Source organism: Podarcis tiliguerta (genome assembly GCF_965153285.1).
Source record: "Podarcis tiliguerta genome assembly, chromosome: 4".
In the NCBI taxonomy this organism is placed as follows: domain Eukaryota; kingdom Metazoa; phylum Chordata; class Lepidosauria; order Squamata; family Lacertidae; genus Podarcis; species Podarcis tiliguerta.
In genome coordinates, this window is record NC_139537.1 from 75,762,843 (window position 1) to 75,789,653 (window position 26,811).

General features: G+C 42.7%; 1 protein-coding gene across 1 annotated transcript in view; it reads left to right on the forward strand.

Annotated features, from left to right (window-relative positions):
- Window positions 1-26,811, forward strand: part of RASA3 (RAS p21 protein activator 3) — a 118,244-nt gene that overhangs the window by 59,469 nt on the left and 31,964 nt on the right. The window contains exons 4-7 of the mRNA XM_083437733.1: window positions 715-809; window positions 14,265-14,341; window positions 23,657-23,737; window positions 25,752-25,824. Of these exons, the coding sequence (XP_083293859.1) occupies window positions 715-809; window positions 14,265-14,341; window positions 23,657-23,737; window positions 25,752-25,824 (326 nt within the window). The remainder of the gene's footprint in view (window positions 1-714; window positions 810-14,264; window positions 14,342-23,656; window positions 23,738-25,751; window positions 25,825-26,811) is intronic.

Consider the following 26,811-nt stretch of genomic DNA (forward strand, 5'->3'; position numbering starts at 1 on the left):
ATAAAAAATACCTACTGTAATTACGATACTAAATATATTAGTAAAGCTGTTCTGTTTGATGTTTAAATATACGATACTAAATATACCGGTGTTTTGAATATTTAATAAAATAAAAAAGTTGTTCTGTTTGGTGTTTAAAATATTCATTTCTTGATTTTGGGCTAAAAACATAGGGGTCGTCTCTTACATGGGGGTATCTTATACACAGAAAAATACGGTATGTCCTGTCCATAGAAGACTGGTACAGTTGTTTTTCTGAACTGAACATTTCCCCTGAAATGTATATAGAGATGCCTATATGTACTCAGCGGGACGCGGGTGGCGCTGTGGGTAAAACCTCAGTGCCTAGGACTTGCCGATCACATGGTCGGCGGTTCGAATCCCCGCGGCGGGGTGAGCTCCCGTCTTTCGGTCCCAGCTCCTGCCCACCTAGCAGTTCGAAAGCACCCCCAAGTGCAAGTAGATAAATAGGTACTGCTTTATAGCGGGAAAGTAAACGGCGTTTCCGTGTGCTGCGCTGGTGCTGGCTCGCCAGAGCAGCTTCGTCACGCTGGCCATGTGACCCAGAAGTGTCTCCGGACAGCGCTGGCCCCGGCCTCTTAAGTGAGATGGGCGCACAACCCTAGAGTTGGACACGACTGGGCCGTACGGGCAGGGGTACCTTTACTTTTATATGTACTCAGCATGATATTTTATAATTTGATGTGTTTTCAGGAAAAGTAGCAATATTGAAAGAAGATTTGCAAAAGTACCATAACAGAGACACCTGGTTTCAGCTGCAACACGTTGATGCTGATTCAGAAGTACAGGTAAGATTGATTCTTTCATTGCTATATCACAAGCTGCCCAGTGACTGTGAGCTTAACAATTCAAATGGAATAGCTGTTGGATCCCTTTATTTTTTTAGTTGAGAACAGCAGGTAGGGGTTATTTGTAGGGTGTCTCAAGTACTCTCTGCATAATAGCAGTTCTGTGCAGACTAGCTCCAATAAGTTAATTTTATAAAATGTTGTAAGAAGCATATATTAATCTGGTAGTGGTATCTGCACAAACAACCATATTTCCTTCTGCGTGGAAAGAGGAAATCGTACAGTGCCTCTGATAACATTGTGTGCTTGCTTTTGTTAAATAGCTGCTGCAGCCTGCAACTAATCTTCATTATTATGTAGAATAATTTCCTTATTTAAAGCATTTCTTACCTGCTTTTCATTGCACGGCAATTTCAGAGCAGGTTGCAAGGAAAACAGTTTCAGATTCGCAAGACAGTTACTATAAACAAGGCAGGTACGTAAAAATACCAATACTGGTATTCCACCAGAAGACTGGGCATAACCAGGGTCTTCATCTAAAAAGAACAGTTAGAAGCCATATCACAAAGGGGAAGGGATTCTAAAAAACTGGGGGACCAGAATTAAGAAGGCTCTCCCTTGCATGTAGCAGACCTCAGCTACTGCTATAAGAGTCTACTGCCAAGAGAGCTCCCCCAGTAGATCTGACTCACCAGGCAGGTCTATACAGGAGAAGCCTCTTAACACACAAGTCTTCAACTGATGGGTTGGGATCCATAGCTGGATCATGGCTTGATCCAAGGTGGGTCACAATAGGAACACGACCACCTTGCAAATATATGGTAAAAGACTAAGAAATGGGTCCCCAAATGGTTAAAAGTGGGACCTGGGTCTGAAGAGATTCAAGATACACGTGGGGAACCTTTAGCCCTCCAGAAGAAGAAGAGAAGAAGAGTTTGGATTTGATATCCCGCCTTTCACTCCCTTTAAGGAGTCTCAAAGCGGCTAACATTCTCCTTTCCCTTTCTCCCCCACAACAAACACTCTGTGAGGTGAGTGGGGCTGAGAGACTTCAAAGAAGTGTGACTGGCCCAAGGTCACCCAGCAGCCGCATGTGGAGGAGCGGAGACGCGAACCCGGTTCCCCAGATTACAAGACTACCGCTCTCAACCACTATACCACACTGGCTCTCCAGATGTTACTAGTCTCATCAACCCCAGCAAGTATGGCCTATCATCAGGGGTGATGGAAGTTATAGCTCAGCCCTTTGGAGGGCCAAAGAGTCCCCACTCCTGCTCTAGGAACACGTCCAGACTACCAGACCTGTGGCTTCAGAGGGAGCTCAACCCCATTCAGGACAGACAGCAGCCTCCTCAAGTCCCAGATCTGGGAACTACCTACCCACAGGGCCTTTGTCTTAGCAGGATTCACTCTCACCAAACCAAGCATTGGTTCAAGACCTGCACAGCCTCGTCTGACTGTACAGAGAAATAGAGCTGGCACACTGATGACCTCTCACTCCAAAGCCTGTAATCACTTGTCCGTCAGTTCCATATTATAGATGCTAAACATTGTTGGGGACAGAATTAAACCGCAGTGGCACTCTACAACCAAAAAGTCAAGAGACTGAGCAGGCATCACTCAATGCCGTCTTCTGGAAGTGTCGTTTTAGGTTGGAGTACAACCAGAGCAACACAGTGGTCCCTGCTCAAAATTGCAAGAACCTCTCTAGAAGCTGAAATTTTGAGGGGAAGTTCTAGGGAACTCTTTAAAGTGCCATGTTTATTGCTGGCATTATGCAAATGAGTAACTACTAATCAGCAATGTAGGTTACTTGTTCAAAAAGGCTGTGAAAAGTGTATGAGGGGGTAATTAGTGGTCTAAACCACTGAGCCTCTTGGGCTTGCCAATCAAAAGGTTGGTGGTTCGAATCCCCGCAACGGAGTGAGCTCCCGTTGCTCTGTCCCAGCCTAGCAGTTCAAAAGCACGCCAGTACAAGGAGATAAATAGGTGCCACTGTGGCGAGAAGGTAAACGGCATTTCCATGTGCTCTGGTTTCCATCATGGTGTTCCATTGCACCAGAAGCAATTTAGTCATGCTGGCCACATGACCCAGAAAGCTGTCTGTGGACAAACGCCTGCTCCCTCGGCCTGAAAGTGAGATGAGCGCCGTACCCCATAGTCGCCTTTGACTGGACTTAACCGTCCAGGGGTCCTTTACCTTTACCTTTTTTTAGTGCACATGAAATGATACTGGATATTGGCCTCAGATAATTTTAAGAGCAGTAGTTAAACACACACATGCTCATGCATGGGCACACACACAGACCCAGACAGTGCTAATGTTTGCTTCCTGTGGGAAATGCAGATTTCTCTTTATCATGTGGAGTGAGCCAATATTTATACAGCCCATGTCACTGTTGATATTTGCTGTACCATCTCAACATATTGAAGCTGTGGGAATTGTTTGTCCAGTGTTACTTTCCAGGAGACCGCTGGCTATTTATAACTCAAGCTCTTGTGTCTTGTCGCAAATATTTTGTGTTTAAAATTCTAGTTAGGCTCCAAATCCTAATTATAAACGCAGTACTATTTCTGTGCTGTTTATCACTTCCTCTATTTTTTGCTTTGTAAAAGCCCAACTTCTTGAAGCTACATTTGGAGCTCAGTGATAAGCGTTTACTTCAAGTGGAATAGTTTGTACAGTGTTCTTGTTCATTACATGTAAAATGTGCTGGCCTATTTTCCTAACAGAAAAGTACAACTTTCTAGTACTGTTGAGTGGGATGCTTAAAGCAGGAGAAGATATACACTAAAATAAAATACTAAATTTATATTTACCTAAGAGTTTTTCTTTGTAAAGTAAATCTCATTCATGCAGTTGTGACGATTTGGTATCTATACCAAAGCAACAGCGCTGTGTGACGTTGTTGTTTAGTCATGTCCGACTCTTCGTGACCCCATGGACCAGAGCACGCCAGGCACTCCTGTCTTCCACTGCCTCCTGCAGTTTGGTCAATCTCATGCTGGTAGCTTCGAGAACCCTGTCCAACCATCTCGTCCTCTGTCGTCCCCTTCTCCTTGTGCCCTCCATCTTTCCCAACATCAGGGTCTTTTCCAGGGAATCTTCTCTTCTCATGAGGTGGCCAAAGTATTGGAGCCTCAGCTTCAAGATCTGTCCTTCCAGTGAGCACTCAGGGCTGATTTCCTTAAGAATGGATAGGTTTGATCTTCTTGCAGTCCATGGGACTCTCAAGAGTCTCCTCCAGCACCAAGTGCGACATTACTAGGACCTTAGACTCTGGGTTGACTGGATGCTTTAAGGGCCGAGCTGCAGGCAGCTGAAACAAAGTTGAGCCAAGTACTGTCAAGAAGACTTGGGGGGTTTCTAACAAGTTCCAAGCACAGTTTGTCAGAAGATCAAAGCATAGGGAGGACCATATTCAGTGTTGTCCCAGTGGTTCCTTCTTCATTGCAAAGGCTCTAAGAAGGAGGGGAAAGTAGGTGAAGGACAAGAGGGTGCTTAAACCTTCCCCAACCAGCTGCATTCCCCTGAAATGCCTCACAAGTTGCTTTTTCCCTCATGAGGTTCTGGGCCCATGTTTGGCAGACAAACTTTGTGTGGTAGGAAAAAGCTGGATAAGATTTCCAGGGTGTCTGGGTAAGAGTTAGATAACCCTTTCTCCTATCTCTTTTCTGCTGTAAATTATCCTCTTCTTTGTCACGTGTGACTGAAGTGGAACGGAGAGTTTGTCCCTTGGAATTGCTTCTTAGAATACATTGCCTGGTATAACCTGCACCTAGAAGCAGGATGCAGGGGAGAGTGGCAGGCAGAAACCAGCAGGCTTGGGTCAGATGCCACAGGAAGGTAAAAGGAACCAAACGCTTGACAAAAGATATATACCTGACCTGGAAGCATTTACAACCTCTTCAGAAAGGACCAATGGGCTGCTTGAAAGTGGAACCATGCACAAACCTTGAGCAAGAGGATTTGCCTCCTCTTAACACACACACACACACACCATCCATTTTCTCACCACCAGACACCGTGGTGTCACTAATGCCTGCTAAGTATATGATTCTGAGATTAATGCAAGGCCTGCTTGACATTCACTGAAATGAGAAAATGGTGCAGACAGAGATTAGCCATCGCTTGGGCTAATTCTTGCCACAGTAATTTTTAGCCCCATCAGGATGCCTTCAGAGCTAGTATGTAACATACATCTAAAAATGATAGAAGTGGAATTTAGCATGCAGTGTTTTTACTCGGGATTTCAGAACCCTAGGTTTCATATTAAAACATGTTTCAACACTCATGGCAGAAAACAAAAGTTTAAATTGGAAGATGCTTTCTTGAAGTGACGGAACAAAGTAATTATGAGTTTCCCTGCAATTTCACATTAAACATTTTTTTAAAATTATCCCAGTTCCAACACTACCATTTATGAACTGCTGCACCCGTGCCCTTTGCTCTTCTCCCTTGCTGTGGGATGTCCCTGGCAAATAAAACCAGAATCTGAAAAATCCCCAGATAGGCATTAGTTCCACATGAAGTCATGGTTATAAATAGAATAATAGTTGGATGCATGACATGGTAAAAGTCCAGATTGATTAATTGGCAATGAGAAATAACATTTTTTTTTTCTTTGAGGCCTGAATTTTGTTATATACTTTATTGATTTTGGGAGCATTGCTCTCTCCAGTCTGACGTGAGGCAAATAATTGCACCCTCCCTCTTTGGAGGTATCATGAAATCTACTGTTGTGAATGGATTCAAACCACCAAACAGCATATTTAGTTGAACAGGAGGAAAGACCTAGAGTGGAAAAAAGCCTTACCACGATTGAAAGCAGTAGATGAAACTGCAAGTTTAAAACAGTTCAAAAGCTGACCCTCTCAATTTTTGCATTAGGTCACCCCTGCCAGGGACAGAGCGGAATGTGGAGGCTCCCCATAAGAGTTGGTAGAGATCTCCCCTGCTGAGCCACCATTGCTGGACATGCAGCATGAGAGTCAGGCCTTTGATTACATGGCATGATCTTCCCCACCTCTCCTAAAGGCCTCTGCAAGCTCTTTCTTGTCTACAGGCCTTGGCACAGGGACTGATCCCAAGAAAAGCAGGAATAGAGCCATTCGCTGGGACAGAACAATCTTGTGGCTGGTTGGCTGGGACACGTATTCAAATCATTGGTTTGGCCAAAGTTCTGCTTGCCCAGGAGGGCCTGGCAGGGAATGTGAAGGCTCTGAAGCAGCTCCAAAGAAGTTAACGACAACATTCAGCAAGCCTTTTGCCTTATTTTCGTTAATGTTGTATATGCAACTCCCCTAGGAAACTACCCTATCAAAACAAGGTTCTGTAGCTTGCATGCTTTGGTGTTAAAATGTGCACATCCGTGTTACTTTGATTATAGTCTATATCTCTGATTTGTATCTCATGTAGTCTCGCTTGTATGCTAAGAAATAACTGAAAACAGTGAGGGCTGTTTTAACGGAGAAATTATTTGGATCCTTTGCAGAATGGTGTGTTTAGGACCACTGTAAACCGTTTTTTAAAAAATACATAGTGTCGGTATTGTTCAGTAGTTGCCGTAATAAGGCTTGTTCAGCTTATTTACATGTATCTAGCAGAGAGCTTATTTGAACCGAGTTAATCATTTGCAAGATCAGAAAGGCCTTGTTGACTATAATGTAACCACAGATGATGTGAAAGTGAAAAAAGCTATTTCCGGGCCCCCCGGCCGTTACCCAACCAGGAAACAAAAGGGTGTAACCACTTTATCTAACAAACAATAGTTTTCATGTCTCTTGCTTTGTTAGTAGTAGGGTGTTAAGTGTGCATGTAACGTGGGCAAGAAAGTCTCTGAGATGTTGAAAACTAATGAAGTTTTTGAGTCTGGCATTTCAGTTTGGGATGCAGCTTTTCATGCTATAAGCTAATGCATTCCTGTTTACTCAGGGCTGATCCTCTTCAACCCAAACAACTATGGGGCAATTCATATTAGCAGTAATGTTGGGAAGCTGCTTTCTAGCTTCAGTCAGGAATTGAACCCACAGCAACAAGTCTTGAAGGGATGACCTAAGTCCTGGCAGGTGATTTTCCTAGCTTGTGTGTCCCACTAGGGTCTGGCAAAGGAGGGAACTGCAGGGTGACTACAACACCAGCTAAGCAAACCTCCATGCTCCAGTTGACCAGAGCAGACAGCTGATAACCCCCCTGACCTCTACCTTCCTGCTGGTTTGTGGAACAAAGAATTTAGTCTTGCTGCTTTCAGATTTCCTTCTGCCCCCTGCCTTTCCTCCTCTCACCCAGCAGCCAGGTCCTGACAGCTTCTTCTTTCCATACTGTACAATGGGGCTGTAACTTGCATAAAGCAGAGGACTATTGGTGTTGCCTGTGGTCTACCTTCTCCCCATTGTGGTTTTAGTAGGTTTTCTCCTTACCCTGACTCCCATGCTTGAGCCAAGAGACAGGCAGATATTAATGGTGGAATGAATAATATGGAAGGTGCTGCCAGAGTTGTCTCTATGCCCCATCTGCACTTTACATATAAAGCAGTATCCTACCACTTTAAACAGCCATGGTTTCCCCCCAAGGAATTCTGAGAGCGGTAGTTCATTAAGGGTCTTGAGAGTTCTTAGGACACCCCTGTTACCCTCCCAAGCTACAATTCCCAGAGTTTAGGAAGAAGGGGGTAGACTTTTAAACTGCTCTGGTGAGGGGAAGAGGGGTCTCCTAAAAGCTCTCAGCACCCTTAACAAACTACAGTTCCCAAGAGTCTTGCGGGGAGCCATGACAGTTTAAAGTGGTATAATGCCGCTTTAAATATATAGTGAAGATGGAACCTATTACAGTTCTGACTGAGGTGAATGGGATTAAAAAGCTCACATGAGGGGAAGTAGCATAGATTCCTAACTGGAAGGGCATGTAAATGGGACGCAGATGAAAAGATATTGGGAGAAGGGGGGCCCTTGACCTATCTCTACTCTCCAGTGAGCAATCTGATGGCTCATTGTGTGTTTTCTCTAAGGAAGCATCTTGGCAGTCTTGCCATATTTTTTTTACTCAGGGTCAAAAAAGACCTTCTTCTTCCTCCTCCTCCTCCTCTTCTTCCTTCATATTGCACCCCACATAGCATTGTATAGTTGGAAGAGAACCCTAAGGACCATCTACTCCAACCCTATGGAATGCAGAAATCTCAACCCACCAAGTATTTGAATCTTCTACTGAGACATTAATCGTTCCCTCCCTTGTAAAAGTGGAGTCCAAGGCCTTAGCTGGTGTCAACAGTTCACTGCTTGAACCGTACGTGTAGTTTCTTTGAACCAACAGTTTGCAAACGAACTTCAACAGTTGTCATAGACCACAACTGAGATGATTGCCCCATGCCACTGCAGTATCTTTGTATGTCAGTGCAGCGCCATGGCCCAAAGGAAACTCTCCTTTAACCACACAGCAATCGTCAGCTAAAGGCTAAACTGGAAGGGGGGGAGGAGTCTTATAATTTCTGTGGCTCAGCACAGCAACTGTCGGATGAGAAAGATGCTGTTTGCAAGTCTAGTAACCGGATACATAGCCCTCCAACATTTCAGATGAAAATAACCACCCTATTTTCATACTTTCTGAGCCCCACCCTCTCCACAATTACACATCACTCGAAGGCTATTTACCACCTAGTTCTGCTCTGTGTTCATTTATTCAGCCACACTCATGTGGCTTTGCAATGAGCACCTAGGATCAGAAATGGCATGTGAATATTCTTGGTTTCTTCCAGGTTAAAAGACTTGCTGTAGGTTCTAGGATCACCAAAATCCTTGAGTCAGCACTGAGCTGGATTGACAAGGCTTCTCCACTGCTCTTGAGCTGTTACAATGCCAAGGCAGATGTGGGGGAAAGGAGAATTATACTGGAACGCAACAAAGTCTCCTATTATATTATTGTGGAGAGGCTAGTAAAATGTGGGCTATATGATGTTATTGCTAGGTAGATTTGTTGCTGTTGGACTGACCAAACCTAAAGAGTACTCCCCAATGCTTACTCATCAACCTGGGAAAGGGACTAGTGTTCAACATCTTTATAAAAGACTTGGATGAAGGAATTGAGAGGATGCTCAACAATTTGCAGGCAACACTAAACTGGGAGGGGTAGCTCTAAACCCTCAGAAGATAGATTGAATCATGGTTCATGAACAGACTGGAGAACTGGCCAGAACTTAACAAAATGAATTTCAATAAGGACAAATGTAAAGTTCTGCACTTAGGCAGGAATAATTAGGTGTACATATGGGAGACACCTGGCTTGCCAGCACATATGAAAAAAGATCTAGGAGGTCTTAGTGGGCCACATGAGTGCGGTTCTAGCCTGCATCTGCAGAAGTATAGTGCCCAGTTAACGGGAAGTAATAAGATAAAGGTAAAGGGACCCCTGACCATTAGGTCCAGTTGTGACCGACTCTGGGGTTGCGGCGCTCATCTCGCTTTATTGGCTGAGGGAGCCGGCGTACAGCTTCTAGGTCATGTGGCCAGCATGACAAAGCCGCTTCTGCTGAACCAGAGCAGCGCACGGAAACACCATTTACCTTCCCGCCGGAGATAAATTTACCTATTTATCTACTTGCACTGGCATGCTTTCGAACTGCTAGGTTGGCAGGAGCAGGGACCGAACAACGGGAGCTCACCCCTTCGCGGGGGTTCGAACCGCCGACCATCTGATCAGCAAGTCCTAGGCCCTGTGGTTTAACCCACAGCACCACCCTATTCTGCCTTGGCCAGTCTCCACCTGGAATACTGTGTCCAGGTTTGGGCACCACAGTGTAAGACGGATATCAACAAGCTGGAATGTGTGCAGAGGAGGGCAACCAAGATGATCAAGGGCCTGGAAACTAAGCCTTATGAGGAACTCTTGAGAGAGCTGGATATGTTTAGTCTGGAGAAGAGAAGACTCAGGTGATACGAGAGCTATCCTCAAATATCGAAAGGGCTGCTAGATGGAATCTGGAGCAAGCTTGCTTTCTGCTGCTCCGGAGGGCAGGACCCGAACCAGTGGATTCAAGTTACGAAAAAGGAGGCGAGAGAAACGAAATTCATTGCGTTATGCAATGCAACCTATATCTTTCACGTGTCTTCAGGAACAAGAAAACCATGCAGCGCCTTATTTCATGGATTCGTGGTAGCAGTTGCATCATTGCAATAATGTCAGTAAAAATCAGTAGTACAGTATTACAGCTAATCCAAGCTCTTGAGGTTACTGTATCACAAGGCAGTAGTCATGAGGAAGAGTTTCCAGTACATGTGTCAAATTATCATTGTGCTTCCTTCCCTCTTCCATACTTTCTTTAAACAACGCACCCCCTATCATTTATTTGGAACAGGGAGTTGTCTAGTGTGTGCTTTGCCTGGCTACGACAGCCAGTTCCTGGTTTTGCCCGGGGAGACTAATCACATGTGTTTCCAGGCAACACCTATTGGTTTCTTCACTTATTGTAATGCCCTTAAAAAAAATAAATGCTGAGCCTACCATAGCTTGAAGAGTCATTGATTTATCAGGGGTGGCAGGAGTGAGGATGTAAGGTTTTTTTTGTGTGATTTCTCCCTTTCTCTTCCAGCACCTCATGTCACCTCCCACACTGTTCTGGAAGGTTCCCCAACTCTTCAGAACAGACTTTAATGAAACGGGGGGCTGAAGGGGAAAATCAGCGAAAAATGGTTGTCTTCTATTTCTGTGGATCCAAACCATTGTATGCAATTGATCCAGTCAGAATAGAATAGAATAAATGAACCACCCCAGACCTTGTGGTCTTCATCAGAGGCCCTTCTCTGTGTGTCCCACCTGAGGGAGGTGTGGAGGCTAGTCAGATGAGAATAGACTTTTTCATCAGTGGCTTTCCTCAGGCAGATGCACCTGGCACCATCTTTGTCTGTCTTCAGGCACATTTTGTTTACCCAGGCCTTTGGCTACCGCATTTTTTGCTCTATAAGACTCACTTTTCTCCTCCTAAAAAGTAAGGGGAAATGTGTGTGCGTCTTATGGAGCGAATGCAGGCTGCGCAGCTATCCCAGAAGCCAGAACAGCAAGAGGGATTGCTGCTTTCACTGTGCAGCAATCCCTCTTGCTGTTCTGTCTTCTGAGATTCAGATTTTTTTTTTCTTGTTTTCCTCCTCCAAAAACTAGGTGCGTCTTGTGGTCTGGTGAGTCTTATAGAGCAAAAACATTGCCTCCTCAAGTAGTGAGTGGTCTTTTAGTGGGGTGGGTAAGACTTGGTCTAATTAACAAGTTTCTGAATGAGCATTTTATGTATTTTTTAATTGTACATGGCTTTAAATTTTTCTGGTCTTTCATATCCTTGATGTGCTGTATGTTGTCAAGTCATTTTGTATAAAGTGGTCGATTAATGTAATGAATAATTTTGACTTGATACATTTTACTCTGCTTTAAGTGTTGTAGATGTAATTTTGTTTAGTTCTTCCCCCTTTACTATCTTATAGCATATATACATTTATATGATTCTGGTGACTGTCACCTAGCTGATGACTGTTTATGTAGCTCTATATGTGCTTGAGATTGGGCCGATCAATCCAAAAATACACTTTTCAGTCATAAATGTAAACATTTTTGGATGACCTGGTTATGAAGTAAATTTGCAAAGCAATCTGCTGTTCTCTAGTACTCTGGAGGCAGTTTGAATCAGAGCACCCATGAGAAAATTATTTAATGGTCCCTTGTGTTTTCCCTAAGGGCATAACTGACATGGTTAGGAGCATGCTGTTTACACGGGAGTAGCATTTAGTGCACAACACATCCAGGCATATTATTGCAACAAGGATGCTTTTAAAGTACTGTAAATCCACACCTGGGTTCTGCAACTGGAAGTAATTGAATATTTCAAGAATAATTATATTATTGTGATGCCATAGCACTTCAGTTGCCTTCAAGAGTATTCTTATTGCATAAATACACTTGATTCTATTTAGAAAGCTGCAAGAAGGAATCACCACCCCAAGGCACAGTGCTTAGAGCAGTGTTTTTCAAACTTGGGCCCTTGGCTGTTGTTGGACTACAACTCCCATCATCCTTGACCACTGGTCCTGCTAGCTAGGAATGATGGGAGTTGTAGTCCAACAACAGCTAGGGACCCAAGTTTGAGAAACACTGGATGTGAGAGTATATGCTGACATTATGTGTAAGAGTGCATGTGAAAAGCAGTCTCTGTGAGCCTGAAAGACCATAGTTCAGATTCTTAGCCATACACTCCCTAGATCAGCGGTTCCCAATTGGTGGTTCACGAACTCCAGGGTGACTGCCTAACCCACCCAGGGGCTCTGTGGCACCAGTCACATAAAAATAAAAATAAAAACTACCACAGTGATATCAACGTTTTCAAAAGTAGGGGGTCCATGGCTTGGCTTTTGAAAAACAGGGGTTCTGCAGTAGTTAATTAATTGGGAGCCACTGCTGTAGGTGACCTTGGGGGGGGGGGGAACACAATCACTAGCTCTTCCCCACCATATGGAGTTAATAATTAGTGATGCTTGAGGAATTCAATCCTTGTGTGTTCCAGGGTCAACTGACTTGATCCATGTCTCCCAAACAAACATGTGGAATGGAACTTGGTTATCCTCCAGCTTTCACTCATTCCAATTATTCCAACACAGTTCTTAACTCAAAATAGATATCAAAATAGGTTTAGAAATGTGCATTATAAGAAAATATAAGTTAGAAACAATAATAAGTTCAGAAATGTGCAATTTGAGAGAAAATACTCTTAAAATCCAAATTTCAATGTAGAAATATTTTTTTGGCTTTTTTAAAAAAAGAATTGCACAGGTAGCTGCAGAAATAGTCTGAAACAGACTTATGAGTGAACACATTAAGAAGCAGAGTGATTAAGAAGCAGAGTGATTTGTGCATCTGTAATGATAAGATTGCCTACCTAACAGGGCTGTGGAATAGATTTCTAAGATGTTGTATGTGAAAGACTTTGTGTGATGGAAATGGACTGCATAAGCGCAAAGCTTTGTTTGAAACTCTCTGCTCAACATGAACATGCCAGCATCTGTGCTTGAACGAAACGCCCTGAGCCCAGTTTTTAAACCGGGAAGGGTGTGGTATAAATAAAAAAATATTATTATTTATTATTTGTTATTAAATGACAGTATGTCATTACAAGTTCAAAACCATACATTATGGTAAGGATGTTTTTGGTTTGCTACCAAAAATAGCCATGTATCAAATTTCCTCTGCTCTTGATACAATGTCTCATTAGGGAACTAAGTCTCTCCATTATACATTTCGCCATCCTTCCTCCTTGTAATAGGCAATCGGAGGAGATGGGAAAGCATGATAGTCATCTAATGCAGTTCAGTAAGTTTGGATGGCAAACTTGACACATGGCTGCCATTTTCAGTTACAATCATAAGTTTTCAATAACGTCTGTTTTGCGCTTCTGGCAACTCTATCATTAACTGATTTTTTTCTGGCTGAACCCGAATCATTTCAGCCCACATCTGTGTGCATGTAGTTGTTGACCTTGAGAACTTGACATATGGCAGCTTTTTAAATTTTATATTTCCTAGTTTGTATTTGTAGGGGAAATAATTTCCACAGCAGGGGTCAGCAAACTTTTTCAGCAGGGGTCCACTGTCCCCCAGACCTTATGGGGGGGGCGGAGTATATATATATATATTTTGGGGGATGAGCGAATTCCTATGCCCCACAAATAACCCAGAGATGCATTTTAAATAAAAGGACACATTCTACCCATGTAAAAACACACTGATTCCCAGACCGTCCGCGGGCCAGATTTAGAAGGCGATTGGGCCGGATCCGCCCCCGGGCCTTAGTTTGCCTACCCATGTTCTAGAGTCTCCAGAAACAGTCTTTTCAAGTGCAATCATATTTTTATTATCTACTATAATAGCAAGCTTGAACCTTTTCTAGAATAAATCATCTCGTTCTCTGCTAATCTTAGAACACAGATCTCGACATATAAGTGGTATCCTTTAAACGGCATCCTTTGGTTTTTCTTCCTTCTAAAAAAGCCCAGTTGCTTTTCTCACTGACTCATCATTATATTGGTCTTTTGAAAATCCATTACTGTGACTGGTTCTATAGTTACAATCTACTGCGTAGCATTTCCATGTGCTCAGGCCTCATGTGCCAATTATTTGGACTGGGGCAAATGCATCGAAACAAGACTCTGTTTCATTCCAGACACGGATCTGCGTCAGATCAGCAAAGTTGTGAAATTAGTACTAATACAGTAAATCAAATATAGCATGCTCCATATAGAAATAACACAGAGTGCCTGTCTGCGTAGCTGTCACAATATCCTCTGCTCACCAACACAAGCCATATATGCTGTGTATATCATGAGACTCATGAGGGAAACTTACTTGGTAACAGTTCACAATGCCTGGTTGTTTTAAGAATTACATTAATGATATGCAGTTTCCATAATGCTTTGCTATTTTATATTCCAGGGCAAGGTCCATTTAGAACTGAGGCTGAGTGAAGTCATAACAGACACGGGGGTCATTTGCCATAAGCTCGCTACACGGTAAGACTGGTACTGATCCATATCTACAATTTTGTAATATTAATTACAACAACTGTGAACTTATGCGAGTTTATTGTATGTAAAATATAAATAGGAATATCGAATCTGAAGACTCTTCTTCTGTGATCTCAATAGGGCTTTCATCTAGTCTTTCTGTGAACAGTAGGCCCATTGCAGCACACAGAAAACGGAGGGGGGGACCGCATTGTGGGCGGCGACCCAGGACCTCCCAGTGACCCGGCTGTGGGCATAAGGACTCCCAGCCACTGCGTCACGCCCCCCGGCTGACCAATCGGGTTAGCCAGGGGATGGCCACGTGGTGTTTAAACTGCAGCGCGGCTGGGGAGGGCAATCTCCATTCGTCTACTTTGTCGGATCTGCAAGCTGCTGCTTCAGCCACCTCTGAGAACTTGCTAATGCCCTTAGACTTCTGTGGCTACAGCGCTTGCTTCAGCTTGCTTCAGCAGCGAGCAACAGCGAGGCTACAGGGCACGATCAGCCTGCATTGGAAGATTGGACAGCCAGGGATCTGGTATTGTTGTGGTGTGTGTGAGGTGTGCTTGCTGGGGTGGTTGTTGTGAGACTGGCAAGAAACCATCTACTGCATGACCATCACAGTTTGGGCTAGCCAAAAGGACATCTTTGAATGCTCATGAGTACAGTACATACATTAAATTTTGCAGGGATATAGTTTAAGTTTACAAACTTTTAAAAGTCAGCTTGAATTACCTGCATCAATTCTAGATGCCATGCAAATTTTGCAACCTGCAATAGATGGAAGATATTCTTGAACCCGTCTTATTAACATGTACACACTTCACTGTAAACTGAGTAGTGATGCAACTTAGCACAAACAACACTATTGCAAAGGAATATTAACTGCCAGGGTTCCCATGACCTTATTTACTCTACCTTTAAAAACACTGAGGACATACAGAGCCTGTCTGCAGTGTTGAAAAATGGGACAAATTGACCATAACTGCGATCACAGACATAGATATTTTTTAAATCACAGACATTTTAAACTCAAAAGTATTAATTGGGCTAATTCATTAACTGCATGTTTTAAAAAGTGAATATATTTCATTTTAAAATGAGTGTTGCCTTCTGCATGCAAAGGCCATTGGTACTGCCATAGTCTGAAAACAAGAAATATGCTTTGTTGCTTCCCAAGAAAGTGGTTTGCCTATGAAAGTTTTGCCTTGCATTTTTGACAGCTATTGATGCTTGTAAGGATATTTTTACTTGGTCATCTATATCAAATGTGAGTCATTCTCTTTAGTGACCAGGCAATGCAGTTTTTATGACTGGTAGAAAAGTGGCTGTTTTCCACCACTCCCCCTTTCTCTTGAAGGTCACCATATGTGGAGAATAGCATAAGCATGCATCAGCCGATGAGCTGGCAAGATTTTTGTGAGGTAGTAAGTTTTTGGGACTTATTTGCAAGGTTCAGATTGATGAGCAGACTGATTGGCCAAGTACAAGGAAAAATGCATGACATTGTTACTAACCTTATACACTTGAATAATCATAAGCTCACACCTTTAAATTATGATAATCTCGTCCTTAATACAAAAGAATGGAGCCACAAATGATCCTTCCTCTTACACACACCCCTTTCCCCCACAGCTGCTATGTTTAGTTCCCATTGTTTTAATGATGAGCGTTTGAAATCTGACAAAAGTGAGTTGAAGGTTCTGTTCAGACCCATATTTATGCATCCTTGAAATCTTGGGTACCGTTCACTGGGGATTTTTTGTGTATGAGCCAGATTGGAAGGGGTGCGAGAGCACAGATGTTCTAATGTACGGCTGCTATTCATTACAGTGAGACTTCGAGTCAGTTTGTTTCTATACTTTTTTATGTTGGAAGTATGTCTTAGGCAGGGTTATGAGGTAATCTGTGAATCTGAAGCAGGGGGAAATGTCTGAGATGATCACCACAGATACCTTGAATCCTGAACTAAGGCGCTCTTATCAGTGACTGTGTCAAACAGCCCATTTTTCAGTTCCTCACTAGCTGTCAGGAACAAAGAGATGAGACTCCAGGGCAGCTTCCTTTTCCTGTGGAGGGCCTTTCCGTTCTTTTATTTGATCTTCAGCTGATTTGAGCATTCCTTTCCTGCAGTGAATGGCCTGTAAAGTGGCTCAATGGCCCTTTTGCTTCATATCGTGGGTGTAAAAGTCTAGGAGAGATAATGGGAGCCCAGGGAAGATAAGCTTTAAAAGGCAACTACAACAAGACAGGATGTATAATAAGATCAGGACCCCTCAGCACAGCAGTGCAAAGCTGGGGTGGGAAACCTCCGGCTCTCCAGATGTGGACTCCCAGCAGCCCCAGTCAATTTGGGAAGAAAGGAAGCAAAGATAAGCAAACTTGAATGAGCCGGCATAAGAATGAACTGCAGCGTAGACATGCTCAAATAGCTCCCACAAGTTTTGATTTTTCCTGCATTGCAGGGGGTTGGACTAGATGACCCTTGGGGTCCCTTCCAACTCTACAATTCTGTGATTCTAGTGCATTTCCCAGACCTTCATTTACAACTGTCTCTGACCTTTTTGTGTTCTAGCACACAGTACTTGGGCGGGGGGAGAAGTTCCATGGCTCAGTGTTAGAGCAAATGTTTTGCATGCAGAAGATTGCAGGTTTAATCCAGCTTCTTTTAAGTGCAATGGTTACATACACTTCAGGTTACATACGCTTCAGGTTACAGACTCCGCTAACCCAGAAATAGTGCTTCAGGTTAAGAACTTTGCTTCAGAATGAGTACAGAAATCATGCTCCGGCGGCGCGGCAGCAGCAGCAGGAGGCCCCATTAGCTAAAGTGGTGTTTCAGGTTAAGAACAGTTTCAGGTTAATAATGGACCTCCAGAACGAATTAAGTACTTAACCCAAGGTACCACTGTAGTGCTAATAAAGGCCCCTTTCTGAAACCCCAAGAGAGTGACTGGCAGTCATTGTAGAAAATACTGAGCAAGGTGAGCCAGCGAGTCTGATTTGCTATACGGCAACTTTGAACGTTCCTAGTACACATCACTGAGCAACTGAATTGTTGCATACATGCTGTTAGCGCTTCCGGGACTCAGTGTGATATTGCGACAGGTGAGAGCAGTTTTCATAAGCCTTAGCAGTGAGTTAAAACAAAAGGCAGGATGTCAGCTTTCGCAGACAGTAATGTCATCTCCCTCTCCCTCTCTGTGTCTCCAAATCAGCACATGCATTTTGGCCTAAATAGTTAAGCTGTTATTGTTTGAGCCCTGAGGCAGTGCTGGCTTCTAACAGATGCCACATATTTCCGCACACATCTCACTTCAACAGTGATTATGAGGTGAAAAAGCATTAGTGTTGATGGAAGGTTTGCCCTAAAACAGATGTGGTTGACCTGCCTTCTATTTCCAACGCTACCTAATAAAAGGCTTCCTAAATACTTTTTGAAGCATAAACCCGAGAGCTTGCCTGAAGATAATTCTCAAGTATAAAACACTTTACGTACTGGAAATTGGTGTAGTAATTGTTAAAATAAAAATCATAAGGAGAACCTGGATGACACTGGCCAGGGATGGGTAACCTGTTGCCTTACAGATGTTGTGAGATTCCCAGTTTAGTCCCAGCCAGTATGGCCACTGGTCATGGAAGATGGGAGTTGTAGTTCAGCATCTGGTTCCCCACTTGTGGTGAAACCCAAAGCTCCATCCAGTCTAGTACTCTTAAGAAGTAGAATATATGAACACTGCCAAATGCATCTGCGAAACTGGTGAATGGCCTTCTCCTTTTGTCGGTCCCCAGCATCTGATATTTAGAGATTGTGAAGCCATTCCATTGCCCTACCATGACCAAAACAAAAAACTCTTGATAGACCAATCTGTCCCTGAGAAGCTTGGTTCAAATGGAACCTGACACATGTGCCCTGAGACTGTGTGTTTGTGCTGACTGCCCTCAGAGCAGGGTCTTGATGATAGTGCATTTGAAACAGCTGGTGGCCAAGGTGATGGGAAGTTGTAGTTCAGCAACACCCAGTGGACCAGATACCGTATTTTTCGCTCTATAAGACGCACCCCCCCCCTAAAAAGTAAGGGGAAATGTGTGTGTGTCTTATGGAGCAAATGCAGGCGGGAGGCTCTGCTCAGCGCTCCCTTTAAAGAGCTGCATGGAGAGAGTGTGCAGCTCTTGGGGGCTTTTCCCTGAGGAGGGAGAAGGGCTGCCTTCTGCCTTAGCCACGCGCAGCCTCTTCCGGGCAGGGGGGAGCCTTCATCCCTCCCCGGGAGAAGCTGCGCTCGGCTATCCCATAAGCCAGGACAGCAAGAGGCTATCCCGGAAGCCAGTTCCCTCTTGCTGTTCTGGCTTCTGGGATTCAGAATATTTTTTTTTTCTTGTTTTCCTCCTCCAAAAACTAAGTGCGTCTTATGGTCTGGTGCGTCTTATAGAGTGAAAAATACGGTACTTCCCACACATGCGCTAAGATGAATCTTGGCTTTGCTCAGTGCTGCTGTGGCAGCAAAAAGGTCTGAAGAGGAGCAAAGTAGCCGCAAACTCCTTTCTTTGATACCGCATGTGTGTGGTGGTCTCACTTCTGTAGTGTTTGCTCCCAAGTGTATATAAGATTACAGCCTTGATTCCCATCATCTTTATTGGTTTCTTTTAATTTACATTCATAGATTCACATTATAACATCTCATTTCTCTTGTGGCTAAACATGTATTTCAAAATAATAATAAAGAAAACAAAAACAAAAACTCGTGCTTAATCGCTTGATTCGTTCGTATTCCTTTTATACTTGACTTACCTTCCCTTCTTACTTGGGTCCTCAGTTTTATTTATTTGAATGCCTCTCTTAACACGTCTATGAGTTTGTTTTCCTGTTTTTTCACTATATTTTAGTATTTTTTTCTTACAGAAGTTATTCTAAACCAGTCAAAATTTCAATTTCCCCATAATAGTCTTTCAAATATTGTTTGAATATGTTCCAGTCTTTTTAAATTTTTTGTTTTGTTTGATTTCTTATCTGCCCAGTCCATCTCCGTGTACTCCATTAATTTGGTCAACTAATCTTTTTTGGTTGGTAAACATTCCCTTTTCCAGTTCTTCCTTTTATTTTCCCCATCTCAGTGGTTTTTTTAACTGGGGTGGATGGGTTGTAGAGAGGGGGGTGTATAGCAAGCACAAATTGTTCGTGTTTCCATCTCAGTGAATAGTGTAACCCCATTCTCTCCAATATAATACGTGATTCACTGTTTTGCTTCAGAGAGCTTCTGACTCTGTCCCATGGAGCAATAGCTATAGCAGGTCCCAAGGTCTCATATTCATTCACTGGTTATCAAAATGTTGGACTTGGGATTTATTGTGGGATTTCATACTTAATGCACTGAAGCAGGGATGTTTTAATAACTGACCTTTAGCTGGAATTTACAGAGGAGTCAACGCACAGCCTTTGATTCCCCGCTTTCCTTATTCACTTTTAATTATATGCACACAGCTGGGATTAAACCTTTATACAGTTTTTATTTGATGTTCTCCAACTTGTGGATTATTCAAGAGTAGGCAACAGGTTTATCACAGAGGAAACTGGGTATTGGCAGTGCTATTTTTCTAGAAAAAGAGGTGTTGGAACTTATCATGAATGCCTTCCTTGGCTGGATCTACACTGATCTGAAAAAACAATGCCGCTAAGAAAAAGTTTAACAGCTCTCAATGGAATTTCCATTGACTGCTGTACAGCGCCCCCTGGTGTCACACTTTTATAAAGCATTTATAACGTTATAATGCAACAGTATAGATGAGGCCCTTGTTCTCTTAGAATGGCAATGGTGCCCACCTGAGAGGTGCTAGAACTGAGTTCCGGTGAGTTCCAGCTGAAAAAAAAAGCCCTGAATATTAGGCAGATGAGTTGGAAGGCCTTAGCTCATGAGAACATATTTTGATGTTGTGCTAAGATTTTTTGAGAGGATTCCTAGCATTTTTACCAAATACCGTATTTTTCCATGTATAAGACTATATTTCCCCCCAAATTTTTTAAGTTTAAAATTGGTGGTTGTCTTACACATAGAATGTTTAAAATATAAATTTCTTAATTTTGGGCTCAGAAAATAGGGGTTGTCTTATACATGGAGGCGTCTTATAGACGAAAACATACGGTAATTATAACTGAGTTACCAAGCCATTCAGAAGAACATTTATAAGCCAGTGGGGTCAACTGATGAAGCTTCTGAAGTGTCAGATACTTCTCTTGATCTTTTAATCTATCTATCTATCTATCATCTATCTATCTACATATACATATGTCTTTTTAGCTTGATTCAGTCATTTAAAGAGAATGTTGAATATGACTAGAATTGTATAGGAGAAGAAAAGGGAAACTCTAAGGCTGCAAGGTTGAGATAGAAAGTGAACTCCACCTTAACTGGGATAAGGAAATAGATCCTGATTATTCCTTATGTTTAATTAATATACTTCAGCCTCCTGTCCTCCCAATAATCATATAAGGAGAAGGTTGGGTAACAAATCTAAACAATAATAAAAACAACAACAACTGTAAAACAAATTCAACACCACAACTGAGTTAAGGATTAGCAACATTTCATTAAATGACAGTAAAGCCAAGTCTCTTAATTGCTTTTCTCCTCTCTGCATTTCCTGCTGTTATCACTCTGAAACCCCAGTGCCTTTCATCGGACCAATTCCCTCCATCTCTTCAATATTTTAATAGTCTGCTAGCCTAACCAGGGTTAAAAATCATGACCCTACACAACTCTCCTGCCTGTGATATGTGTCTTCTTTCACTCAGTGTTTTTATTTCAGCTAACAGTGCACATTCTGAGGTCTTCACATTATAGCTTTGGATCTGAGGCTGTTTTAGAAACCAGCCTTTTCCCTGTAGTTTTTTTCCTTCTTCTTCATTCTAAATGTTAGAAATCTCTTCTTGTTTTCCTGCTCTTGAATTGTTCTCTCATGCAGAACAAAAATACCTGCATTAATCTAGCAGAAGCTGATTCCATAGTAGATACATTACAGCTAGTTCTGTATGTATTTTAAAAAGTTCACCAAATCAGCATTATGCTGAAAGCATCTCTGTTTAGTGCACGTGCGTTCATTAAAATTCTTGACACATCTGCAGTGAAGAAAATGTAATCTGACTTCTGTAATAACAAACTGGAATGGAGAGACTTTCTGAATGGTCTTTATAAAAAACAATAATAAAAAGCTTAGAGCCATTTTATAATTGGCTCATAAAACAATTAAGCTACTAATGGACTAGGACAATATTATGATTGACAGTTTTATTTGTTTGCCGTCTATTAAGCATCCCAGATGGTGCTTCATGTTGTCAAAGCATCTTTCTGAGGGCTGCTTCATGCTTTACAACAGATGATGGGCCCCTGCATTTCCACCAGAGATCAAACACTTAACTGTCAGTAATATTTGGTAGGTTGCGTATGCATCGAAACATACAGTAAATTTCTGTCCAGCAGCCCTAGACAGCCTGTTTCTGTGGCGTACTACATTGATGTTTGAAAAACGTATATTTTAATCAAGCATTTTGTCAGAGGTATTGTTATTATTTCTTAAATTTCTATACTGCCTTTCATCCAAGGATCGCAGGGCAACTTACAGTATAAAAACGCAAAAATACATACCATAGGAGCAAACAGAAACAATAGCTCCCTTGCAAAGAGTTTAAAAGGCCATAGATTGTTTAATTAGCCAAAGGCCTGGGAAAGGAGGTATGTTTTTGCCTGGCCAGTGTGGTGCCCTCCACATGTTGATGGTCTACAGCTGCCATCATTCTTGACCAGGGGTCAGCAACCTTTTTCAGCCGTGGGCCGGTCCACCACCCCTCAGACCATGTGGTGGGCCGGACTGTATTTGGGAAAAAATGAACGAATTCCTATGCCCCACAAATAACCCAGAGATACATTTTAAATAAAAGCACACATTCTACTCATGTAAAAACACCAGGCAGGCCCCACAAATAACCCAGAGATGCATTTTAAATAAAAGGACACATTCTACTCAAGTAAAAACATGCTGATTCCTGGACCATCCATGGGCTGGATTGAGAAGGCGATTGGGCTGCATCCGGGCCTTAGGTTGCCTGTCCCTGTTCTTGACCAATGGCCATGCTTGGGGGGGGGCTGATGGAAGTTGGAGTCCAACATCTGGAGAGCAACTGGTTGCCCACACCTGATATATGCAGAATCCACTGTGTTGAAATAAGCTAGTTCTGGCAAACATTCACCAACAAAAAAAACCACATACATTTTTGTGAGGCTACATCTCCCTGGGCAGCTGTAGGTAGCATGCTTCAGCTTTTTCTATGAAACAAATGGCTAATTCAATATGCAGAAGAGCATGTAAACTTTGTGGTTTTAAAGTTGAAATTGCAATTAGCATTTTAATTAGAAAGCTACTGTGCACACTAAACCAGTTGTCCAATTTTCAGCAGCTTAATGGATGTGTTGCAGTTAAATAACATGACATACTCAAAATGATTTTTTTTCTTTTCTTTTGGCCAATTAAATCAGTGGCACCATGCCATTCACTTCAGTTTTTCAGCAAGCCTTTTTATCAACCTGCAGTGGGAAGTTCACTGTTCTTTCAGAAAGAAAAAGGCCTCCCACATGTTGTGGATCACACAGATGTCTTTCCACATCTCTTCCTTTTCATCACTACCACAACATCTGAGTGTGGGCCGTTTCTCTGCACTTCAGAATAGCTTTGCTGTGGACAGATTATTTTGGCTGCAAATAAAAGTTTATGGGTGAATGTTGGGTAAATTTACATTACAAATCTCTACTAAGTAAACTGAAAATTGTATCATGGCAAAAGGTGAAGTGTAGTCTGGCACAGGTGAAAAGAGAATGCAATGCATGTGATGTTTAATTTTCTCTGTCTTCTCCTTCATCTTTTTGCCTCTCTCGGGAGTAGTAGACTAGGCTTATCCTTCAACCCATCACATTTGCAAATGATAAGTTAATAATAAAAATATGATGGCAGCTGTATTCCAAAAACTGAAAGGCCACAGGTTACCCGTCCCTGTCTTAAGAGTAAACTCTGTGTTTGTTTTTAAATGCTGTTTACAAAACTCTTTTGTCCCTCCCTATCAGCAGTAATTTGTCATAAATCCTTGATATCAGCTTGTGGCATTTAACTTAGAAAGAAATCTCACAACCCACAGACTCTATGAGAGGAAAACCTTGCTGGCTGGATTTGTCATTCTGTATTGTTGAAGTAAAAGGAAGACTTGAAAAAGTCATCTTCTGTTGTATCTCCAGGTATCTTGTGTTGGTACTCTGTAATGATTTTCTTTCTTTTATTCAGAGTTCTTGAATGCCAAGGCTTGCCCATTGTGAATGGGCAGTGTGACCCTTATGCAACTGTTACCTTAACAGGACCATGCAGGTTAGTACTTAGTCGTTTATTCTGGTTTAGAATGATTTCTCTCTTGTCCAAAATTACTGGTACACATCCTAAGTGTGTACCAGCCTTTAATCCTATTCAGTCAACAAATGTTGATGAAGTCAGGAGAACTCCTTTGTTAGGTGATGCCCGGGGAGATTAACCATTCGTACGTCAAAGTACCAAAAAGAACTGATTATTAGACTGCAAATGAATAAAGGGGGCTTAGTTTTTAGGAGCAGGAGAATTAGGAGGGATAGTACCAGGAAGTGGAGAAGGAACCATTTTGGGCAGGCTGCCTGAAGGGAGGCTGGGAGAGATGCAACGGACTCCAGTGCTGCACTGCTGTGGGAAACAAGCCCCTCCTGTGATGACCATGCCATAAGAGCATTACTCCTTCCATGTAGACTAAAGGTGTAAATATGTGTAATTAAACCGTATTTCTAAAGGCACGAAGGTCTCTGCTGCGTCTTGATTCTCACAGGAACCATAGACCCTGGTTGAGTATTTGAAACCCCCTGGAATCTTGGCAGAGATTAGGGGTGGCATCCAGTTTTTGTAACACTGGTGTCAGAAGTGGGATGGTGTATAAAAGCATCACAATTAAAAATGAAGCCAGGATCTTATTAAAGTACTGTGTGTTAGCATCAAATTGCTACTGACCTTTGTTGGTTGTTACTTTTTATTTTTGGTAACTTAATATTTTCATAGGCTAATTCTTTATATATGGGACTAACAACTTCACCCTTTTGGTGAACTGTTTTAAGGCTCCTCAAGGTATCACTTTTGCTTTTCTTCTTCCATTTGAGTTCTTCCTCCATCATGGGAAGAGAGAGTAGTACATCATTGGTCCTACCAAGGACCTGTTCAGAGCTCCCTCCTTCCCTATCTGCCGTTTATTTCTGTATGCAGGGAGACTGGGAGCTAATCTTAGCTAATCACACACTTTCTTCCCTTGGTCTCCTCACTAAAGTAGGAAAGAAACCAGGAGGTGCTGCAATTATTTAAATACAGGCACTTCCTTACTCTGCATATTGGAGGTGGTAGCTCATGTTTTATTTTTTATTGTATTTTTTTACTACTCAGGTGACTGCTGTCCTGAACTCCTTTGGGAGAATGGGTGGGATAGAAAATTAATTATTATTATTATTATTGTGCATCGGCATTATGATCTCTTTAGATGCCAGTTCATCAGGACTTTTAATGGATAATCTGTCATGTTTCCCTACTCTGTTTGCTTTTGCTTGCTTCTAAAATATTTTCCTTTTTTTTTATGAATGCTACAGATTTTTTATAGCTGTTTCTATGAGTTATGGTTTGGACTGCTGTTTTAATTATTGTGAGCCACTTTGCAAGCTGGAGAGTGGAAAACCAAATGTAGAAATTGTTTAATCAAATGAAAATGCTGCTTTTGGTTCAAAAAAACAATGGGATACCCATCATCTCATTTAGCAGGCAGTAAGGGAGGAGACCAGGGACGCGGGTGGCGCTGTGGGTTAAACCACAGAGCCTAGGACTTGCCGATCAGAAGGTCGGCGGTTCGAATCCCCACGATGGGGTGAGCTCCCGTTGCTCAGTCCCTACTCCTGCCAACCTAGCAGTTCAAAAGCACATCAAAGTGCAAGTAGATAAATAGGTACCGCTCCGGCGGGAAGGTAAACGGCATTTCCGTGTGCTGCTCTGGTTCGCCAGAAGCGGCTTAGTCATGCTGGCCACATGACCCGGAAGCTGTACGCCGGCTCCCTCGGCCAATAAAGCGAGATGAGCGCCGCAACCCCAGAGTCGGTCACGACTGGACCAAATGGTCAGGCGAACGTTTACCCTTTACCTTTAAGGGAGGAGACCAAGCCCAGGGGCCCTGTTCTTAATCTTGCCGTGCAAGAGGTCAAGGTAGATGCAACATCCAAACAGGCCAAGAGTTAAGTACTTTTAAAGTAAAGCAGCAGACTTCACAGGTACAAAACAACTGGCAGTGTTTTGGGTAATCGTTTTTTCTGCCTTTTACTTTTTCCTGCAGATCAGATGTCAAGAAGACGAAAGTTAAAAAGAAGACAAACAACCCACAGTTCGATGAAGTGTTTTATTTTGAGGTTGGTATTGCAGAAGAAGGAGTGATAAATTGCAATGCTGTGTGCACTGAGCTGTCGCCACTGTTGCATGTTGGGCCAGTTGCAGCCTTTTAGAGGGTGTTTGAAACAGAGCCTGAGGTAGCTGTCTGTTGAGGCAGAAGTGGATCACTTTTCCAGGTGAATGGAGTTCTTCTGCATAGCAATACCATCCCCCCTCCGCAACTTGGCCCTTCTGAACCACTCATCCAAGCTCTGAATTAGTGCTGATAAGTGAGTGCTTTCTAGACTGTGGTTTTATAGCCTCTCCACCCTGTGTTTCTTGGTCAATGGTGGGAGGACTGTCTCACAGGAAATGTAAAAAAGCTTTAAAGGCAATAGCAACAAGCCATTCAAAATCTGAAGGTATTGGTTGCTTGCCAACATGCTGTGACACAAAAGCTCTCTCTTCGCTTCAATAGAAAGCACTCCCATTCCTCTGGAAATGCCTAGAACTTTGTGTAATAGGACGTTAAAAAAAAAAAAGATGAATGAAGGCAGGGCAAAGCCTAGCGTCATTCAAAATTTTGCCACTCCCACCCACTTGTTTGTTGTCGTCTTGGTAGCGATCACAGTAGGAATACATGCAAACTTGGAACAGAACCTCAACCCAAACCCTGAATGAAGTTCACAATACTGTTTCCTCCCTGCATTTGTGTTCTAAAAGAGCTTGTTGTAAAGCAAGCTTTAGCATTAGGTCTAAATAACTCCTCTCATTGCCTAGCATGCAGCTGCTAACCAGACACGAAGTTGCCTTCTCCTGAGTCAGATCATTAATCTAGCTCAGTGTTGTCTGATCCAACCTCCCCCAACTTCTTGGCCTCAGATATTTTGGACTACAACTCCCATCATCCACAACCAGTCGTTTGGCCAAGCATCTGATGCCTTCCAAATGTTGCTGGCCTAGTGTGGTGTAGTGGTTAAGAGCTGTAGTCTCGTAATCTGGTGAACCAGGTTTGATTCCCCGCTCCT